The following is a 19,080-nucleotide window of genomic DNA, read 5'->3' on the forward strand; positions in this document are numbered from 1 at the left end:
AGAGGGTGTCGGAGCTTGGCTGGCAGAATGAAGTACCAGAGACGAGGTTGGATAAGAGGGTGTCGGAGCTTGGCTGGCAGAATGAAGTGCCAGAGACGAGGTTGGATAAGAGGGTGTCGGAGCTTGGCTGGCAGAATTAAGTGCCAGAGACGAGGTTGGATAAGAGGGTGTCGGAGCTTGGCTGGCAGAATTAAGTGCCAGAGACGAGGTTGGAAAAGAGGGTGTCGGAGCTTGGCAGAATTAACTACCAGAGACGAGGTTGGATAAGAGGGTGTCGGAGCTGGCAGAATTAAGTGCCAGAGACGAGGTTGGATAAGAGGGTGTCGGAGCTGGCAGAATTAAGTGCCAGAGACGAGGTTGGATAAGAGGGTGTCGGAGCTTGGCTGGCAGAATTAAGTGCCAGAGACGAGGTTGGATAAGAGGGTGTCGGAGCTTGGCTGGCAGAATTAAGTGCCAGAGACGAGGTTGGATAAGAGGGTGTCGGAGCTTGGCTGGCAGAATTAAGTGCCAGAGACGAGGTTGGATAAGAGGGTGTCGGAGCTTGGCTGGCAGAATTAAGTGCCAGAGACGAGGTTGGATAAGAGGGTGTCGGAGCTTGACTGGCAGAATTAAGTGCCAGAGACGAGGTTGGATAAGAGGGTGTCGGAGCTTGGCTGGCAGAATTAAGTGCCAGAGACGAGGTTGGATAAGAGGGTGTCGGAGCTTGGCTGGCAGAATTAAGTGCCAGAGACGAGGTTGGATAAGAGGGTGTCGGAGCTTGGCTGGCAGAATTAACTGCCAGAGACGAGGTTGGATAAGAGGGTGTCGGAGCTTGGCTGGCAGAATGAAGTGCCAGAGACGAGGTTGGATAAGAGGGTGTCGGAGCTTGGCTGGCAGAATGAAGTGCCAGAGACGAGGTTGGATAAGAGGGTGTCGGAGCTTGGCTGGCAGAATTAAGTGCCAGAGACGAGGTTGGATAAGAGGGTGTCGGAGCTTGGCTGGCAGAATTAAGTGCCAGAGACGAGGTTGGATAAGAGGGTGTCGGAGCTTGGCTGGCAGAATTAAGTGCCAGAGACGAGGTTGGATAAGAGGGTGTCGGAGCTTGGCTGGCAGAATTAAGTGCCAGAGACGAGGTTGGATAAGAGGGTGTCGGAGCTTGGCTGGCAGAATTAAGTGCCTGAGACGAGGTTGGATAAGAGGGTGTCGGAGCTTGGCTGGCAGAATTAAGTGCCAGAGACGAGGTTGGATAAGAGGGTGTCGGAGCTTGGCTGGCAGAATTAAGTGCCAGAGACGAGGTTGGATAAGAGGGTGTCGGGAACTTGGCTGGCAGAATGAAGTGCCAGAGACGAGGTTGGATAAGAGGGTGTCGGAGCTTGGCTGGCAGAATTAACTGCCAGAGACGAGGTTGGATAAGAGGGTGCCGGAGCTTGGCTGGCAGAATTAAGTACCAGAGACGAGGTTGGATAAGAGGGTGTTGGAGCTTGGCTGGCAGAATTAAGTGCCAGAGACGAGGTTGGATAAGAGGGTGTCGGAGCTTGGCTGGCAGAATTAAGTGCCAGAGACGAGGTTGGATAAGAGGGTGTCGGAGCTTGGCTGGCAGAATTAACTACCAGAGACGAGGTTGGATAAGAGGGTGTCGGAGCTTGGCTGGCAGAATTAAGACTGCAAATGCTTACAACAACTAGGCTACACTTTGAACTGATGGGAACTGACGCCATCTTGGCGAGGGGTTCTCAAAGTGGGGTCCGTGGTCAGATCAACAAAATAATATATATATATATATATCCTTTTTCTTCTTATTTTTTTAAACTAATTGAACAGATTTAACTCATTTCAAAGGATCTCTGGAATAAGTTAAGAGGGTGTAATACAATGTATGTTCTTTGAAACCTTGGGCAAATACTTCAATTATAATTTATTTTCTCCCTTTTTTTATATAAAATGCACTTTAATTTAAGATTTAAAACTGCAAAGCTCTCTGTCTCATGGCAAAATGTGTAGATTTACAGGATATTAGCTTTAAAGCTTTGCCGCCATTAAAATAACATTGCTTTGCCCCCATTAAAATAACATTGCTTCGACCAATGACAAAAATGTGTAGAATTGCAGGACATTGCCTTTCCTATGCCAAAGAGGTGGGCCTTTAAACACGTTCCTTCCCAGGGCCTGAGACGTGTCCGACCAAGCCCTACCACGGCCATAATAAAACTATGGACCATATTTTATCTCAATCAAGTTATTGGGGGGGGGGCTGATGAATTTGCTAACCCCCCCCAAAAGAAGTTTGAGAACCCCTGATCTAGACTTCATACTGTAATCTTTTGGACCACTAGTCTATGTGAACGACTTATCAAGATGTATCTAGGCTACATTTGATATGTATTTTCTTAACTAAAAGATGTTATGACATATTTACCATGATGGCCTCGAGGGGGTCTGCCACCTGTTCTATGGAGGTGTTGGTAAAGTTGTGGTCCTGTTCTTTGAGCTGAACGTGCCAGTTCTGCTGCTGGGAAGACACGGTTCCTCTCCAGGGCTTCACGTCGATGCAGAACACCCCGTGACCTTAGAAGACAGATAGAAGAGGTTTGAGTTGTGGAGAAGAGGTTTGAGTTGTGGAGAAGAGGTTTGAGTTGTGGAGAAGAGGTTTGAGTTGTGGAGAAGAGGTTTGAGTTGTGGAGAAGAGGTTTGAGTTGTGGAGAAGAGGTTTGAGTTGTGGAGAAGAGGTTAGAGTTGCGGGAAGAGGTTAGAGTTGCGGGAAGAGGTTTGAGTTGGGAGAAGAGGTTTGAGTTGGGAGAAGAGGTTTGAGTTGGGAGAAGAGGTTTGAGTTGGGAGAAGAGGTTTGAGTTGGGAGAAGAGGTTTGAGTTGGGAGAAGAGGTTTGAGTTGGGAGAAGAAGTTTGAGTTGGGAGAAGAGGTTTGAGTTGGGAGAAGAGGTTTGAGTTGGGAGAAGAGGTTTGAGTTGGGAGAAGAGGTTTGAGTTGGGAGAAGAGGTTTGAGTTGGGAGAAGAGGTTTGAGTTGGGAGAAGAGGTTTGAGTTGGGAGAAGAGGTTTGAGTTGGGAGAAGAGGTTTGAGTTGGGAGAAGAGGTTTGAGTTGGGAGAAGAGGTTTGAGTTGGGAGAAGAGGTTTGAGTTGGGAGAAGAGGTTTGAGTTGGGAGAAGAGGTTTGAGTTGGGAGAAGAGGTTTGAGTTGGGAGAAGAGGTTTGAGTTGGGAGAAGAGGTTTGAGTTGGGAGAAGAGGTTTGAGTTGGGAGAAGAGGTTTGAGTTGGGAGAAGAGGTTTGAGTTGGGAGAAGAGGGTGAGTTAGAACAGGGCTCTCCAACACTATTCACGGAGAGCCTCCCCAGTTGTAAATAACTTGATTCAGCTCATCTACCAGTTAATTAGCGTTGGAGTTAAAACCTACAGGAGGGTCTCTCTCCAGGAACAGGGTTGGAGTTAAAACCTACAGGAGGGTATCTCTCCAGGAACCGGGTTGGAGTTAAAACCTACAGGAGGGTACCTCTCCAGGAACAGGGTTGGAGTTAAAACCTACAGGAGGGTCTCTCTCCAGGAACAGGGTTGGAGTTAAAACCTACAGGAGGGTATCTCTCCAGGAACAGGGTTTGAGTTAAAACCTACAGGAGGGTCTCTCTCCAGGAACAGGGTTGGAGTTAAAACCTACAGGAGGGTATCTTTCTCCAGGAACAGGGTTGGAGTTAAAACCTACAGGAGGGTATCTTTCTCCAGGAACAGGGTTGGAGTTAAAACCTACAGGAGGGTATCTTTCTCCAGGAACAGGGTTGGAGTTAAAACCTACAGGAGGGTATCTTTCTCCAGGAACAGGGTTGGAGTTAAAACCTACAGGAGGGTCTCTCTCCAGGAACAGGGTTGGAGTGTAAACCTACAGGAGGGTTTCTCTCCAGGAACAGGGTTGGAGTGTAGCTCAGTTGGTAGAGCATGGCGCTTGCAACGCCAGGGTTGTGGGTTCGATTCCCACGGGGGACCAGTACAAAAAAAGTATGAATGTATGTACTTGTAAGTCGCTCTGGATAAGAGCGTCTGCTAAATGACTTAAATGTAATGTAAATGACTTAAATGGAGTGTAAACCTACAGGAGGGTTTCTCTCCAGGAACAGGGTTGGAGTGTAAACCTACAGGAGGGTTTCTCTCCAGGAACAGGGTTGGAGTTAAAACCTACAGGAGGGTGTCTCTCCAGGAACAGGGTTGGAGTGTAAACCTACAGGAGGGTCTCTCTCCAGGAACAGGGTTGGAGTGTAAACCTACAGGAGGGTTTCTCTCCAGGAACAGGGTTGGAGTTAAAACCTACAGGAGGGTGTCTCTCCAGGAACAGGGTTGGAGTGTAAACCTACAGGAGGGTCTCTCTCCAGGAACAGGGTTGGAGTTAAAACCTACAGGAGGGTCTCTCTCCAGGAACAGGGTTGGAGTTAAAACCTACAGGAGGGTCTCTCTCCAGGAACAGGGTTGGAGTTAAAACCTACAGGAGGGTTTCTCTCCAGGAACAGGGTTGGAGTTAAAACCTACAGGAGGGTATCTCTCCAGGAACAGGGTTTGAGTTAAAACCTACAGGAGGGTCTCTCTCCAGGAACAGGGTTGGAGTTAAAAACCTACGGGAGGGTATCTCTCCAGGAACAGGGTTGGAGTTAAAACCTACAGGAGGGTATCTCTCCAGGAACAGGGTTGGAGTTAAAACCTACAGGAGGGTCTCTCTCCAGGAACAGGGTTGGAGTTAAAACCTACAGGAGGGTCTCTCTCCAGGAACAGGGTTGGAGTTAAAACCTACAGGAGGGTCTCTCTCCAGGAACAGGGTTGGAGTTAAAACCTACAGGAGGGTCTCTCTCCAGAAACAGGGTTGGAGTTAAAACCTACAGGAGGGTCTCTCTCCAGGAACAGGGTTGGAGTTAAAACCTACAGGAGGGTCTCTCTCCAGGAACAGGGTTGGAGTGAACACCTACAGGTTTTTCTCCATTGTTTTTGATGGTAGGCCACTCTAGTAGGTCTACATTATGATCACATAGCCACAGTAGGCTACTTGGCCACTGATAAAACTGTAACTTAAAAGTGGGTACAGCCTCAGTGATCACAGTGAACGACAGCTGGAAGCTGCACAGAATTTTCACAATTTTCAAGCAGCAGAAGTGAAATTTGCTCTAGCGCTCGAAAAAAAATGAAGTAACATTGGTTAGGAGTCACGTCAACCACACAGGACGTAGGCCTAGTTAGTTAAATCCTCGATAGCGCACCTGTGAGGATGACAAGGTTGATGTCGTCTGCCTTGGTGGTTTGAAACTGGGTCGGGACTCGTAGGTCGCAGAAAATGTATTCTTTTTTCAGTCCGCCAAGTTTCCTAAAGACAATATCGGAAAGAGGGTTATAATCCAAGGTCCTTATGCTTTTTTACTACGTACAACCTGACCCCCCCCCCCCCCCATAATGTAGTCTAGCTAGCTACGTACAACCTGACCCCCCCCATTCCCAGAACGTAGTCTAGCTAGCTACGTACAACCTGACCCCCCCCCCGTCCCCATAATGTAGTCTAGCTAGCTACGTACAACCTGACCCCCCCCATTCCCAGAACGTAGTCTAGCTAGCTACGTACAACCTGACCCCCCCCCCGTCCCCATAATGTAGTCTAGCTAGCTACGTACAACCTGACCCCCCCCCCCCCCATAATGTAGTCTAGCTAGGTACGTACAACCTGACCCCCCCCCCCCCCCCCATAATGTAGTCTAGCTAGCTACGTACAACCTGACCCCCCCCCCCCCCCCGTTCCCATAACGTAGTCTAGCTAGCTACGTACAACCTGACCCCCCCCATAACGTAGTCTAGCTAGCTACGTACAACCTGACCCCCCCCCCCCCCCCGTCCCCATAATGTAGTCTAGCTAGCTAGCTACGTACAACCTGACCCCCCGTCCCCATAATGTAGCTAGCTAGCTACGTACAACCTGACCCCCCCCCCCCCCGTCCCCACAACGTAGTCTAGCTAGCTACGTACAACCTGACCCCCCCCCCATCCCCATAATGTAGTCTAGCTAGCTACGTACAACCTGACCCCCCCCCGTCCCCATAACGTAGTCTAGCTAGCTACGTACAACCTGACCCCCCCGTCCCCATAATGTAGTCTAGCTAGCTACGTACAACCTGACCCCCCCGTCCCCATAACGTAGTCTAGCTAGCTACGTACAACCTGACCCCCCCCCCCCCCCCCCATAACGTAGTCTAGCTAGCTACGTACAACCTGACCCCCCCCGTCCCCATCCCCATAATGTAGTCTAGCTAGCTAGCTACGTACAACCTGACCCCCCCCCCCCCCATAACGTAGTCTAGCTAGCTACGTACAACCTGACCCCCCCCCCCCGTCCCCATAATGTAGTCTAGCTAGCTAGCTACGTACAACCTGACCCCCCCCCCCGTCCCCATAATGTAGTCTAGCTAGCTAGCTACGTACAACCTGACCCCCCCCGTCCCCATAACGTAGTCTAGCTAGCTACGTACAACCTGACCCCCCCCCCCCCATAACGTAGTCTAGCTAGCTACGTACAACCTGACCCCCCCCCCCCCCCGTCCCCATAATGTAGTCTAGCTAGCTAGCTACGTACAACCTGACCCCGTCCCCATAATGTAGTCTAGCTAGCTACGTACAACCTGACCCCCCCCCCCCCCCCCCCATAATGTAGTCTAGCTAGCTACGTACAACCTGAACCCGTCCCCGTCCCCGTCCCCATAATGTAGTCTAGCTAGCTAGCTACGTACAACCTGACCCCCCCGTCCCCATAATGTAGTCTAGCTAGCTACGTACAACCTGACCCCCCCGTCCCCATAATGTAGTCTAGCTAGCTACGTACAACCTGACCCCCCCCCCCATAATGTAGTCTAGCTAGCTACGTACAACCTGACCCCCCCCCCCATAACGTAGTCTAGCTAGCTACGTACAACCTGACCCCCCCCCCCCCCCCCCCCCGTCCCCATAATGTAGTCTAGCTAGCTAGCTACGTACAACCTGACCCCGTCCCCATAATGTAGTCTAGCTAGCTACCACTGTTGAGGAAAAACAATAACATCACGCTAACAACCTCCCCATACGTACAGAACACACTTTAATAAGTCTCTTTTGTGTTAAATCAATCATTTAGACCTACCTGACATGTTGGATAAAGTCCTGTACCGTTAGGGTAGGCTGTGTAGGGGGGTCAGGTTGTCCTTTGGCACCTGCAGTAGCAGTACTGGGTCCCGTGGAGAAGTGAAACTGGGCAAGCTGGCTTCCAAGCTGAAACATTCTTCTTGTGGATCTGAAACAACAGAACCCAAACTTGATAACACGTGGAACAACACACACCGAGTGTATAAAACATTAGAAACATAGACTGACCAGGTGAAAGATACGATCCCTTATTGACGTCACCTGTTAAATCCACTTCAATCAGTGTAGATGAAGGGGAGGAGAGAGGTTAATTAAGGATTTTTATGTATGAATCTCATTCAGAGGGTGAATGGGGAAAGACAAAAGATTTAAGTGCCTTTCAACCGGGTATGGTAGTAATTAGGTGCCAATCGCACCCGGTTTGTGTGTGTCAAGAACTGTAATGCTGCAGGGTTTCGCCACACTCAACCGTTTCCCCCGTGTGTATCAAGAATGGTCCACCACCTAAAGGACACCCAGCCATCTTGACACAACTGTGGGAAGCATTGGAGTCAACATGGGTCAGCATCCCCTGTGGAACGCTTTCGACACCTTGTAGAGTCCCATGACCTGATGAAATGAGGCTGTTCTGAAGGGGAAAAGGGAGGTGCAGCGACTCAATATTAGGAAGGTGTTCCTAATGGTTTGTGTATGTAGCTATAGAAGTGGAGGGGTGTAGCTATACGTTGACATAAAACAGCATCACACGACAGGAAAGTTAAAGCTCATTTTAGACAGCAACATCTTAAAAACAACAAGAATATATAGCTAGTAACAGAAACATTTAGAAAACGTGTTTTTAACGGGTGGGTATAATTTGTGTTACGTTCCAAAAACTTAACGTAAATAACAAGGAGACCAACAAACAACGTATACAAGGTAGCATGATCAATTCACCTAGCTAACTAGCGTTAGCTGCCGAACAGGCATCATCTCATCACGTAGCCCATTCCTTACCTGCTATATTATTCTGCCGATATACAACTCTGTTGTTTGGCAACCTTGTTATTTACAAAGTTTTTAGAAGAGATTCCTGTTCTACATTATTCCCAGCCGTTTTGAACTGTGCGACTGGAGGGAGCAGGCACAGCATGTCCCGGCTAATTAAACTATATTTGGACAACACACCATTTACGTTACATTAGCTCGCTGTATTTAACTACAACTTATATAGTGCCAATGTCAACAAACTTGTTTGTTCACGACAACAACAAAAAAAACTCTCGAAAATGAACTTAACTTAGCGGTGACATCCGGCGAAAACAAAGACAGGACAGATGCTAATGCTAGAACAAAAGACGGAGACATACGTTCAGCTCTTACTTTAGTAAAACCAGAGAAAGTTACAAACAGGAGTCAGGTTTTTTTTCTTCTTCTAGCACCTCTTTGTGGATGAGGCAGCCGATATACTTTCCTGTCGTCCAACTTGCTGCAATGAAATCGTATCGTGGAATGATGTTTCCCAATCAGCGCTGTTCTCTTGGCCCCGGCGTCCCTTTCCTGGAAGACGTAAACAACAAACCACGTGGAGGATCGGATTTCCACCAGGAAAACCTCACCTCACTATAGACGTTCTTTGGGAGCAAAAAAAAACACACATATATTTTGGACATTTTCGTCTTCACATTCAACTGGAGAAACACAAGCTAACCAGTCATTCAATTTAAAAAAAAAAAAAAAAAGTATGGGGCGCCGGGTTCTGAGAGTGCAGTAGGCTATGGAAATCAATCTCTCACAGAGTGGACTCAGTTCAACTCATTGACTGTGGGGAGATACACAGCGGTCTGTACCAGTAGAACATAGACACATGGCGAGCACAAACAAGTCATATGATCTTATGGTGTGTGTGTGTGTGTGTGTGTGTGTGTGTGTGTGTGTGTGTGTGTGTGTGTGTGTGTGTGTGTGTGTGTGTGTGTGTGTGTGTGTGTGTGTGTGTGTGTGTGTGTGTGTGTGTGTGCTTAATTAAATTACAGGATGAACATGTTGTCTCCCCCTCAGGACAAGACCTCTCTAATTATGTAGCTACCTCTCTAACCAGGGGGCACGGGACAAGACCTCTCTAATTATGTAGCTATGTCTCTAACCAGGGGGCACAGGACAAGACCTCTCTAATTATGGAGCTATGTCTCTAACCAGGGGACACGGGACAAGACCTCGCTAATTATGTAGCTATGTCTCTAACCAGGGGGCACGGGACAAGACCTCTCTAATTATGTAGCTAAGTCTCTAACCAGGGGGCACAGGACAAGACCTCTCTAATTATGTAGCTAAGTCTCTAACCAGGGAGCACGGTTCAAGAACTCTCTAATTATGTAGCTATGTCTCTAACTAGGGGGCACGGGACAAGACCTCTCTAATTATGTAGCTATGTCTCTAACCAGGGGGCACAGGACAAGACCGCTCTAATTATATAGCTAAGTCTCTAACCAGGGGGCATGGGACAAGACCTCTCTAATTATGTAGCTAAGTCTCTAACCAGGGGGCACAGGACAAGACCGCTCTAATTATATAGCTAAGTCTCTAACCAGGGGGCATGGGACAAGACCTCTCTAATTATGTAGCTATGTCTCTAACCAGGGGGCACAGGACAAGACCTCTCTAATTATGTAGCTATGTCTCTAACCAGGGGGCACAGGACAAGACCTCTCTAATTATGTAGCTATGTCTCTAACCAGGGGGGCACAGGAAAATACCTCTCTAATTATGTAGCTATGTCTCTAACCAGGGGGCACAGGACAAGACCTCTCTAATTATGTAGCTACGTCTCTAACCAGGGGGCACGGGACAAGACCTCTCTAATTATGTAGTTACCTCTCTAACCAGGGGGCACAGGACAAGACCTCTCTAATTATGTAGCTATGTCTCTAACCAGGGGGCACAGGACAAGACCTCTCTAATTATGTAGCTACGTCTCTAACCAGGGGGCACGGGACAAGACCTCTCTAATTATGTAGCTATGTCTCTAACCAGGGGGCACAGGACAAGACCTCTCTAATTATTTAGCTACCTCTCTAACCAGGGGGCACAGGACAAGACCTCTCTAATTATGTAGCTATGTCTCTAACCAGGGGGCATAGGACAAGACCTCTCTAATTATGTAGCTAAGTCTCTAACCAGGGGGCACGGGACAAGACCTCTCTAATTATGTAGCTATGTCTCTAACCAGGGGACACGGGACAAGACCTCTCTAATTATGTAGCTATGTCTCTAACCAGGGGGCACAGGACAAGACCTCTCTAATTATGTAGCTACGTCTCTAACCAGGGGGCACGGGACAAGACCTCTCTAATTATGTAGCTATGTCTCTAACCAGGGGGCACAGGACAAGACCGCTCTAATTATATAGCTAAGTCTCTAACCAGGGGGCATGGGACAAGACCTCTCTAATTATGTAGCTAAGTCTCTAACCAGGGGGCACAGGACAAGACCGCTCTAATTATGTAGCTATGTCTCTAACCAGGGGGCACGGGACAAGACCTCTCTAATTATGTAGCTATGTCTCTAACCAGGGGGCACAGGACAAGACCGCTCTAATTATATAGCTAAGTCTCTAACCAGGGGGCATGGGACAAGACCTCTCTAATTATGTAGCTAAGTCTCTAACCAGGGGGCACAGGACAAGACCGCTCTAATTATATAGCTAAGTCTCTAACCAGGGGGCATGGGACAAGACCTCTCTAATTATGTAGCTATGTCTCTAACCAGGGGGCACAGGACAAGACCTCTCTAATTATGTAGCTATGTCTCTAACCAGGGGGCACAGGACAAGACCTCTCTAATTATGTAGCTATGTCTCTAACCAGGGGGGCACAGGAAAAGACCTCTCTAATTATGTAGCTATGTCTCTAACCAGGGGGCACAGGACAAGACCTCTCTAATTATGTAGCTACGTCTCTAACCAGGGGGCACGGGACAAGACCTCTCTAATTATGTAGTTACCTCTCTAACCAGGGGGCACAGGACAAGACCTCTCTAATTATGTAGCTATGTCTCTAACCAGGGGGCACAGGACAAGACCTCTCTAATTATGTAGCTACGTCTCTAACCAGGGGGCACGGGACAAGACCTCTCTAATTATGTAGCTATGTCTCTAACCAGGGGGCACAGGACAAGACCTCTCTAATTATTTAGCTACCTCTCTAACCAGGGGGCACAGGACAAGACCTCTCTAATTATGTAGCTATGTCTCTAACCAGGGGGCATAGGACAAGACCTCTCTAATTATGTAGCTAAGTCTCTAACCAGGGGCACGGGACAAGACCTCTCTAATTATGTAGCTATGTCTCTAACCAGGGGACACGGGACAAGACCTCTCTAATTATGTAGCTATGTCTCTAACCAGGGGGCACAGGACAAGACCTCTCTAATTATGTAGCTACGTCTCTAACCAGGGGGCACGGGACAAGACCTCTCTAATTATGTAGCTATGTCTCTAACCAGGGGGCACAGGACAAGACCGCTCTAATTATATAGCTAAGTCTCTAACCAGGGGGCATGGGACAAGACCTCTCTAATTATGTAGCTAAGTCTCTAACCAGGGGGCACAGGACAAGACCGCTCTAATTATATAGCTAAGTCTCTAACCAGGGGGCATGGGACAAGACCTCTCTAATTATGTAGCTAAGTCTCTAACCAGGGGGCACAGGACAAGACCGCTCTAATTATATAGCTAAGTCTCTAACCAGGGGGCATGGGACAAGACCTCTCTAATTATGTAGCTATGTCTCTAACCAGGGGGCACAGGACAAGACCTCTCTAATTATGTAGCTATGTCTCTAACCAGGGGGCACAGGACAAGACCTCTCTAATTATGTAGCTATGTCTCTAACCAGGGGGGCACAGGAAAAGACCTCTCTAATTATGTAGCTATGTCTCTAACCAGGGGGCACAGGACAAGACCTCTCTAATTATGTAGCTATGTCTCTAACCAGGGGGCACAGGACAAGACCTCTCTAATTATGTAGCTACGTCTCTAACCAGGGGGCACGGGACAAGACCTCTCTAATTATGTAGCTATGTCTCTAACCAGGGGGCACAGGACAAGACCTCTCTAATTATGTAGCTACCTCTCTAACCAGGGGGCACAGGACAAGACCTCTCTAATTATGTAGCTATGTCTCTAACCAGGGGGCATAGGACAAGACCTCTCTAATTATGTAGCTAAGTCTCTAACCAGGGGGCACGGGACAAGACCTCTCTAATTGTGTAGCTATGTCTCTAACCAGGGGACACGGGACAAGACCTCTCTAATTATGTAGCTATGTCTCTAACCAGGGGGCACAGGACAAGACCTCTCTAATTATGTAGCTACGTCTCTAACCAGGGGGCACGGGACAAGACCTCTCTAATTATGTAGCTATGTCTCTAACCAGGGGGCACAGGACAAGACCTCTCTAATTATGTAGCTACCTCTCTAACCAGGGGGCACAGGACAAGACCTCTCTAATTATGTAGCTACATCTCTAACCAGGGGGCACGGGACAAGACCTCCAATTTTGTAGTTACCTCTCTAACCAGGGAGCACGGGACAAGACCTCTCTAATTATGTAGCTATGTCTCTAACCAGGGGGCACAGGACAAGACCTCTCTAATTATTTAGCTACCTCTCTAACCAGGGGGCACAGGACAAGACCTCTCTAATTATGTAGCTACCTCTCTATCCAGGGGGCACAGGACAAGACCTCTCTAATTATGTAGTTACCTCTCTAACCAGGGGGCACGGGACAAGACCTCTCTAATTATGTAGCTATGTCTCTAACCAGGGGGCACAGGACAAGACCGCTCTAATTATATAGCTAAGTCTCTAACCAGGGGGCATGGGACAAGACCTCTCTAATTATGTAGCTAAGTCTCTAACCAGGGGGCACAGGACAAGACCGCTCTAATTATATAGCTAAGTCTCTAACCAGGGGGCATGGGACAAGACCTCTCTAATTATGTAGCTAAGTCTCTAACCAGGGGGCACAGGACAAGACCGCTCTAATTATATAGCTAAGTCTCTAACCAGGGGGCATGGGACAAGACCTCTCTAATTATGTAGCTATGTCTCTAACCAGGGGGCACAGGACAAGACCTCTCTAATTATGTAGCTATGTCTCTAACCAGGGGGCACAGGACAAGACCTCTCTAATTATGTAGCTATGTCTCTAACCAGGGGGGCACAGGAAAAGACCTCTCTAATTATGTAGCTATGTCTCTAACCAGGGGGCACAGGACAAGACCTCTCTAATTATGTAGCTATGTCTCTAACCAGGGGGCACAGGACAAGACCTCTCTAATTATGTAGCTACGTCTCTAACCAGGGGGCACGGGACAAGACCTCTCTAATTATGTAGTTACCTCTCTAACCAGGGGGCACAGGACAAGACCTCTCTAATTATGTAGCTATGTCTCTAACCAGGGGGCACAGGACAAGACCTCTCTAATTATGTAGCTACGTCTCTAACCAGGGGGCACGGGACAAGACCTCTCTAATTATGTAGCTATGTCTCTAACCAGGGGGCACAGGACAAGACCTCTCTAATTATGTAGCTACCTCTCTAACCAGGGGGCACAGGACAAGACCTCTCTAATTATGTAGCTATGTCTCTAACCAGGGGGCATAGGACAAGACCTCTCTAATTATGTAGCTAAGTCTCTAACCAGGGGGCACGGGACAAGACCTCTCTAATTATGTAGCTATGTCTCTAACCAGGGGACACGGGACAAGACCTCTCTAATTATGTAGCTATGTCTCTAACCAGGGGGCACAGGACAAGACCTCTCTAATTATGTAGCTACGTCTCTAACCAGGGGGCACGGGACAAGACCTCTCTAATTATGTAGCTACGTCTCTAACCAGGGGGCACGGGACAAGACCTCTCTAATTATGTAGCTATGTCTCTAACCAGGGGGCACAGGACAAGACCTCTCTAATTATGTAGCTACCTCTCTAACCAGGGGGCACAGGACAAGACCTCTCTAATTATGTAGCTACATCTCTAACCAGGGGGCACGGGACAAGACCTCCAATTTTGTAGTTACCTCTCTAACCAGGGAGCACGGGACAAGACCTCTCTAATTATGTAGCTATGTCTCTAACCAGGGGGCACAGGACAAGACCTCTCTAATTATTTAGCTACCTCTCTAACCAGGGGGCACAGGACAAGACCTCTCTAATTATGTAGCTACCTCTCTATCCAGGGGGCACAGGACAAGACCTCTCTAATTATGTAGTTACCTCTCTAACCAGGGGGCACAGGACAAGACCTCTCTGTAACGTCCTGACCAGAGTTCTTATGTGTTTTGCTTGTTTAGTGTTGGTCAGGACGTGAGCTGGGTGGGAATTCTATGTTTTGTTTCTAGTTCGTCTGTTTCTATGTTCAGCCTGATATGGTTCTCAATCAGAGACAGCTGTCAATCGTTGTCCCTGATTGAGATTCATATATAGGTGGCTTGTTTTGTGTTGGGGATTGTGGGTGGTTGTTTCCTGTCTTTGTGTTTTGTCTGCACCAGCAAGGACTGTGACGGTTAGTGTGTTTTGTCAGTTTGTATCGTGTTTTTGTTTTGTATATTAAATTTCATTATGTCTAATTACCACGCTGCACATTGGTCCTCTGATCCTTCTCGCCTCTCCTCGTCTGAGGAGGAGGAGGAAGTAGACTGCCGTTACAGAACCACCCACCAACAAAGGACCAAGCAGCGTGGCTACGGGCAGCGACAGCAGCGACAGCAGGAGCAGAGAAAGGAGAAATGGACATGGGAAGACGTTTTGGACGGCAAGGGTTGCTACACATGGGAGGAGATCCTGGCTGGAAGGTATCGCCTCCCATGGGAACAGCTGGAGGCAGTTAGGAGAGCAGAGGCATCCGGAGAGAGGAACCGGAGTTATGAAGGTACGCGGCTAGCACGGAAACCCGAGAGGAAATCCCAAAAATTTCTTGGGGGGGGCTAAAGGGTAGTGTGGCGAGGGCAGGTAGGAAACCTGCGCCCACTTCCCATGCTTACATTGGAGAGCGGGAGTACGGGCAGACACCGTGTTATGCGGAGGAGCGCACGGTGTCTCCTGTACGGGTGCATAGCCCGGTGCGGGTTATTCCACCTCCCCGCACTGGACGGGCTACGGGGAGCATGTAACCAGGTATGGTTGGGCAGGCTCAGTGCTCAAGGGAGCCAGTACGCCAGCACGGTCCGGTATATCCGGCGCCACCTTCCCGCCCCAGCCCAGTACCACCAGTGCCTACACCACGCACCAGGCTTCCAGTGCGTCTCCAGAGCCCTGTTCCTCCTCCACGCACTCTCCCTGTGGTGCGTGTCTCCAGCCCAGTACCACCAGTTCCGGCACCACGCACCAAGCCTCCTGTGCGTCTCCAGAGCTCTGTACGCACTGTTCCTTCTCCCCGCACTCGCCCTGAGGTGCGTGCCCTCAGCCCGGTACCTCCAGTTCCGGTACCACGCACCAGGCCTATAGTGCACCTCGAGAGTCCAGGGGGCACAGGACAAGACCTCTCTAATTATGTAGCTACGTCTCTAACCAGGGGGCACGGGACAAGACCTCTCTAATTATGTAGTTACCTCTCTAACCAGGGGGCACAGGACAAGACCTCTCTAATTATGTAGCTATGTCTCTAACCAGGGGGCACAGGACAAGACCTCTCTAATTATGTAGCTACGTCTCTAACCGTCTCAGTGCGTCTCCAGAGCCCTGTTCCTCTTCCACGCACTCTCCCTGTGGTGCGTGTCTCCAGCCCAGTACCACCAGTTCCGGCACCACGCACCAAGCCTCCTGTGCGTCTCCAGAGCTCTGTACGCACTGTTCCTTCTCCCCGCACTCGCCCTGAGGTGCGTGCCCTCAGCCCGGTACCTCCAGTTCCGGTACCACGCACCAGGCCTATTGTGCACCTCGAGAGTCCAGTGTGCCCAGTTCCTGCTCCCCGCACTCGCCTTGAGGTGCGTGCCCTCAGCCCGGTACCTCCAGTTCCGGTACCACGCACCAGGCCTATAGTGCGCATCGAGAGTCCAGTGTGTCCTGTTCCTGCTCCCTGCACTAGCCTTGAGGTGCGTGTCTCCAGTCCGGTACCACCAGTTCCGGCACCACGCACCAGGCCTACTGTGCGCCTCAGCAGGTCAGAGTCGGCCGTCTGCCCAACGCCGCCTGTACTGCTCGTCTGCCCAGCGCCGTCTGAGCTGCCTGCACTGCTCGTCTGCCCAGCGCCGTCTGAGCCATCCGTCTGGCCAGCGCCGTCTGAGCCATCCGTCTGGCCAGCGCCGTCTGAGCCATCCGTCTGCCCAGCGCCGTCTGAGCCATCCGTCTGCCCAGCGCCGTCTGAGCCATCCGTCTGCCCAGCACCGTCTGAGCCATCCGTCTGCCCAGCGCCGTCTGAGCCATCCGTCTGCCACGAGCCTTCTGAGCCATCCGTCTGCCACGAGCCTTCAGAGCCGCCCGTCTGTCCCGAGCCATTAGAGCCGTCTGTCAGTCAGGAGCCGCTAGAGCCGTCTGTCAGTCAGGAGCCGCCAGAGCCGCCAGCCAGTCAGGAGCCGCCAGAGCCGCCAGCCAGTCAGGAGCCGCCAGAGCCGCCAGCCAGTCAGGAGCCGCCAGAGCCGCCAGCCAGTCAGGAGCCGCCAGAGCCGCCAGCCAGTCAGGAGCCGCCAGAGCCGCCAGCCAGTCAGGAGCCGCCAGAGCCGCCAGCCAGTCAGGAGCCGCCAGAGCCGCCAGCCAGTCAGGAGCCGCCAGAGCCGCCAGCCAGTCAGGAGCTGCCAGAGCCGCCAGCCAGTCAGGAGCTGCCAGAGCCGCCAGCCAGTCAGGAGCTGCCAGAGCCGCCAGCCAGTCAGGAGCTGCCAGAGCCGCCAGCCAGTCAGGAGCTGCCAGAGCCGCCAGCCAGTCAGGAGCTGCCAGAGCCGCCAGCCAGTCAGGAGCTGCCCTCCAGTCATGAGCTGCCCTCCAGTCATGAGCTGCCCTCCAGTCATGAGCTGCCCTCCAGTCATGAGCTGCCCTACAGTCCGGAGCTGCCCTACAGTCCGGAGCTGCCACTCAGTCCGGAGCTGCCATTAGTCCAGAGTTGTCCCTCTGTCCTAAACTACCTCTCTGTCCGGAGCGATTTCTCTGTCCGGAGCGATTTCTCTGTCCTGAGCTACCTCTCTGTCCTGAGCTACCTCTCTGTCCTGAGCTACCTCTCTGTCTTGAGCTACCTCTCGGTCCTGAGTTGTCTTCTCTATTTAGGAGGGGCCTTGGTGAAGGTTCCTGGACCATGGTCGGGGGCGAGGGTCGCCACTCAAAGGACGCTAAGGAGGGGGACAAAGACAGTGGTGGAGTGGTGTCCTCGTCCACCGCCGGAGCCGCCACCGCGGACAGATGCCCACCCAGACCCTCCCCTTGAGTTTTAGGGGTGCGCCCGGAGTTCGCACCTTGAGGGGGGGGTTCTGTCACGTTCCTGACCTGTTTTCTGTTGTTTTGTATGTGTTTAGTTGGTCAGGGCGTGAGTTGGGGTGGGTATTCTATGTTGTGTGTCTAGTTCGTCTGTTTCTGTGTTCAGCCTAATATGGTTCTCAATCAGAGACAGCTGTCAATCGTTGTCCCTGATTGAGAATCATATATAGGTGGCTTGTTTTTTGTTGGGGATTGTGGGTGGTTGTTTCCTGTCTCTGTGTTTGTGTTCTGCACCAGATAGGACTGTCTCGGCTTTCACGTTTGTTATTTTGTTATTTGTTAATGTTCATCGTTTATTGTTTAATTAAACATGTTGAACACTAACTGCGCTGCATTTTGGTCCTCTCCTTCATCCCAGGAAGAAAGCCGTTACACTCTCTAATTATGTAGCTATGTCTCTAACCAGGGGGCACAGGACAAGACCTCTCTAATTATGTAGTTACCTCTCTAACCAGGGGGCACGGGACAAGAGCTCTCTAATTATGTAGCTAAGTCTCTAACCAGGGGGCACGGGACAAGACCTCTCTAATTTTTTAGCTATGTCTCTAACCAGGGGGCACAGGACAAGACCTCTCTAATTATGTAGCTACATCTCTAACCAGGGGGCACGGGACAAGACCTCTCTATGTAGTTACCTCTCTAACCAGGGGGCACGGGACAAGACCTCTCTAATTGTGTAGTTACCTCTTTAACCAGGGGGCATGGGACAAGACCTCTCTAATTATGTAGTTACCTCTCTAACCAGGGGGCACGGGACAAGACCTCTCTAATTATGTAGCTACCTCTCTAACCAGGGGGCACGGGACAAGACCTCTCTAATTATGTAGTTACCTCTCTAACCAGGGGGCACGGGACAAGACCTCTCTAATTATGTAGTTACCTCTCTAACCAGGGGGCACGGGACAAGACCTCTCTAATTATGTAGCTACCTCTCTAACCAGGGGGCACGGGACAAGACCTCTCTAATTATGTAGTTACCTCTCTAACCAGGGGGCACGGGACAAGACCTCTCTAATTATGTAGCTACCTCTCTAACCAGGGGGCACGGGACAAGACCTCTCTAATTATGTAGCTATGTCTCTAACCAGGGGGCACGGGACAAGACTGTGCAACTGAGCATTGTTGCAAATGCTTGGTATTTTTGAATTTCTTGTTATTGAAAAGTAGTGGACAGGGTAACATCTAAATGCAGAGGTAAAGACAGACCCAATGAAACCCCAAAGACTGTCAAACAGAGGACTGTCATAGAAGACTGTCATACAGAATACTGTCATAGAAGACTGCCATAGAAGACTGTCATAGAAGACTGACATATAGAAGACTGTCATAGAAGACTGTCATATAGAAGACTGTCATACAGAAGACTGTCATATAGAAGACTGTCATATAGAAGACTGCCATAGAAGACTGTCATAGAAGACTGTCATAGAAGACTGACATAGACTGTCTTAGAAGACTGTCAAACAGAGGACTGTCATAGAAGACTGTCATAGAAGACTGTCATACAGAAGACTG

General features: G+C 50.0%; 1 protein-coding gene across 2 annotated transcripts in view; it reads right to left on the bottom strand.

Moving 5' to 3' along the window:
- The window catches only part of si:zfos-911d5.4 (uncharacterized), a 41,263-nt gene extending 32,556 nt beyond the window's left edge, over positions 1–8,707 (bottom strand). Inside the window, exons 1-4 of one of the 2 annotated variants that reach the window (XM_055901697.1) lie at positions 8,484–8,707; positions 7,120–7,269; positions 5,222–5,325; positions 2,396–2,544 (exon numbers count right to left, since the gene is read on the bottom strand). In XM_055901697.1, the coding sequence (XP_055757672.1) occupies positions 2,396–2,544; positions 5,222–5,325; positions 7,120–7,256 (390 nt within the window). In that variant the 5' untranslated portion in view covers positions 7,257–7,269; positions 8,484–8,707. Of the gene's footprint in view, positions 1–2,395; positions 2,545–5,221; positions 5,326–7,119; positions 7,270–7,349; positions 8,441–8,483 lie in introns of those variants that run through there. The other variant, XM_055901698.1, reaches the window with a different exon arrangement.
- Between the last annotated feature and the right edge of the window lie 10,373 nt (positions 8,708–19,080).

This window comes from Salvelinus fontinalis, chromosome 37 (assembly GCF_029448725.1).
Source record: "Salvelinus fontinalis isolate EN_2023a chromosome 37, ASM2944872v1, whole genome shotgun sequence".
Taxonomy (NCBI): Eukaryota; Metazoa; Chordata; class Actinopteri; order Salmoniformes; family Salmonidae; genus Salvelinus; species Salvelinus fontinalis.